At 39.3% G+C, this 2,531-nt stretch overlaps 1 protein-coding gene across 1 annotated transcript; it reads left to right on the top strand.

Moving 5' to 3' along the window:
* The first annotated feature begins 630 nt into the window (after positions 1 to 630).
* LOC114558078 (PTB domain-containing engulfment adapter protein 1) lies at positions 631 to 2,268 on the top strand. The gene is made up of 7 exons (XM_028581810.1): positions 631 to 679; positions 760 to 842; positions 1,077 to 1,148; positions 1,411 to 1,509; positions 1,635 to 1,772; positions 1,919 to 2,023; positions 2,180 to 2,268. Exons 2-7 carry the CDS (start codon positions 795 to 797, stop codon positions 2,240 to 2,242), a joined length of 525 nt encoding a protein of 174 aa, XP_028437611.1. The 5' UTR covers positions 631 to 679; positions 760 to 794; the 3' UTR covers positions 2,243 to 2,268.
* The last annotated feature ends 263 nt before the right edge of the window (positions 2,269 to 2,531 follow it).

The following is a 2,531-nucleotide window of genomic DNA, read 5'->3' as shown; positions in this document are numbered from 1 at the left end:
TATTATGCTCATTTTGATGTTCATACTTGTAATTTGGGTTTCTACTAGAACATGTTTACATGCTTTATGTTCAAAAACGTTATTTTTTTTTTACTGTCTCTCTAAATATACTGTATTCACCCTCTGTCTGAAATGCTCTGTTGTAGGACCTGTCTCTTTAAGCCCCCCTCCCCGAAAAGCCCAGTCTGCTCTGATTGGTCAGCGTATCTGGGTCCTCTGCAACGTTGCTGACAGAGTCTGCACCGTCATTGCAGCCGGGGATGACTGTATCGGCAACGTAGCGGCACCTTCTACCTATATATATTATAGTTGTCACATCACAACCATACAGACTGTGACTGCTCATTTGAAGGCACAGTTTTGATACTTTCACAGTATTTATATGGCACCTAGACCTGCTTTATAATAAATAAATAAAAAAACGAGGTCTAATAATCATCTTAAGAACTCTTGAACTTGCTGTTATATTACGGACACTGCTGTGATTCTAAGTTTTCACATCCTTGTGCTGAAATTTGCCATCAATAAATCATGATAGGCAGCTTATCAATGACATGTGTGTTAAAGGGCAATAAGGAAGACATGATAGTTACTCATTGACTCCAATAGACTTTACACACATCGGTTTGTAATGCAATAACAAGTCGATTCACTCTGTTTAAAGTATATTTGCACAAAGGTAAGATGAATTTACAGTACTTTTTTAATGATTTAAACTTGTATGTACCCCTAGATGTCTAAGATGCATCTTTATGTCAGCCTGCAGGGTTTAGTTTGACTCCAGACGAGTTAAAATGAGCGACATCTCGGAGGACGATAATGAGATCTCCTTTCAAGTAAAGGTAAATCCGGATTTTTGACAGTTGAAAATCTCATTCTGAATGTGGAAATTAGAGTACTTGTGATTAATAATGGCAGCTGAACAACAGTGTGCGCTTGGTTTCATGGAATGGACTCCCAATATATGCTGTAAACATTATGTATCTCGCAGTATAGAACAGCAGCTTTTTTTAATCTGATATTCAGCCTTGTTTAAAACACCATTTTCCTCGTGCATTTATTTGTCTAAACTGTAGTTTCTTGGCCGAGTTGAGGTGGTCCGAACTGATGGACTACAGATCCTGTCTGAAGCAGCTCAGAGCCTAAAGGTCAGCAACTATGACTCACATCCCATTTTAGTTGCTGTTATTCCCCTTCACAGGGAAGCAGTCTTTCCCTTGATATAATTTTTCCCGTTGATGTCCATGTAACTCTGCAAACTGTTGACTCGGATGCTGGGATTCTCCTGCACATCAAAAACTTGTATTCTAATGGGAAACCAAGTTTGTATCCACAATAAGAGCTATGGACTTGTTAATATGTTAACATTCAGTAAACATGACGTGTAATCCTTCCCATCGTTTCCCCTAGACACCAGATAAATACTCCTCAGAAAAGGCAGCGAAGAAGAGCAAAGTCCATCTCTTCCTGTCGCTGAGTGGGATAGACATTTTGGAAAACAAAACCAAGGTGTGTGACAAAAGTGTACTAGTTATCATGATACCAGTCCAAGGATTTGCAGGATTCAATCGCTCGCTTTCTTTGGCCTTGAATGATCACTTTCAATCTCCTTGTTGTCTTTCCTATACCCTCAGTTTCTGTTGTACTCGTGCCCTCTGTCCACTATTTCCTTCTGTGCCGTCCTTCCATCTTCACCCAAAGTCTTTGGATTTGTGGCTAGACACCCTGCAGCAGACATGAACCACTGTTATCTGTTCCAGAGCAAGAAGTTTGTGAGTATCCCCCGGTACAGCATAACAGTTATGCATTCCCTACAGGAACAATTTGATGGTATTGTTGTTATTTGAGCAGGAAAACCCTAACATTAATATTGGAAATATACATTTTCTAAAGCCCCTTCTTTTTTTTTTCTTTTCAGTCTCACGTGCTGGTCTCAGTTATTGGGGATGTCTTCCGAGCTTCAAAAAAAGAGGAGAGCATCAGGGGAGGAAGAGACCTGATAGTGGAAGCCCTCAGACATAAGGTTAGTTCTACTTTTGATTTGACATTACCATCAGAGCTTAAGTTTATTAGGGTATTGACATCAGCTGCTACAAACTCTATAAATGTTTGTAACGTTCAGTGCTGCGTTGTTTAACAGTTGCCTCGTCTTCATCATTCTTTTCTTTCTTTTTTTCAGAATAAAGTGCTGCAAAGAGAGAATGCTGAGCTGAAGAAGAGGCTTGCAGGACAGACTAACTGACCCAGGGGTGTCAAACAAGTTTTCACTAAGGGCCACACAAGAAAAGAGAATCACATCAAGGGCCAGACGTGTGTAGTTTATTGACGTGCATACATTGAAAAAAGTAAAATATCTTTGACTGTATACCGCCTGCTGCTTATTTTGTCATTTTTGTTGCTTTTTCTGACTTTTTTTTTTGGCTTTTGCAGACGTTTTTTTTGTGATTATTCTTTTTTATTAATTTGTTGTTTTTGCAACGTTTTGTTGCTTTTTTCTCCCCATTCTTTTCGACTTTTGTCACACTTCGGTC

This window comes from Perca flavescens, chromosome 7 (assembly GCF_004354835.1).
Source record: "Perca flavescens isolate YP-PL-M2 chromosome 7, PFLA_1.0, whole genome shotgun sequence".
Taxonomy (NCBI): domain Eukaryota; kingdom Metazoa; phylum Chordata; class Actinopteri; order Perciformes; family Percidae; genus Perca; species Perca flavescens.
Note: the sequence above shows the minus strand (reverse complement) of the source record. Positions and strands in the feature narration are given on the sequence as shown.

Bases quoted from the DNA above. Each gene is read 5' to 3' on its own strand.
- LOC114558078 (XM_028581810.1), top strand. From the start codon at position 795: ATGAGCGACATCTCGGAGGACGATAATGAGATCTCCTTTCAAGTAAAG. The intron at 843-1,076 runs GTAAATCCGGAT...TCTAAACTGTAG, and splicing joins AGATCTCCTTTCAAGTAAAG to TTTCTTGGCCGAGTTGAGGT. The intron at 2,024-2,179 runs GTTAGTTCTACT...TCTTTTTTTCAG, and splicing joins TGGAAGCCCTCAGACATAAG to AATAAAGTGCTGCAAAGAGA.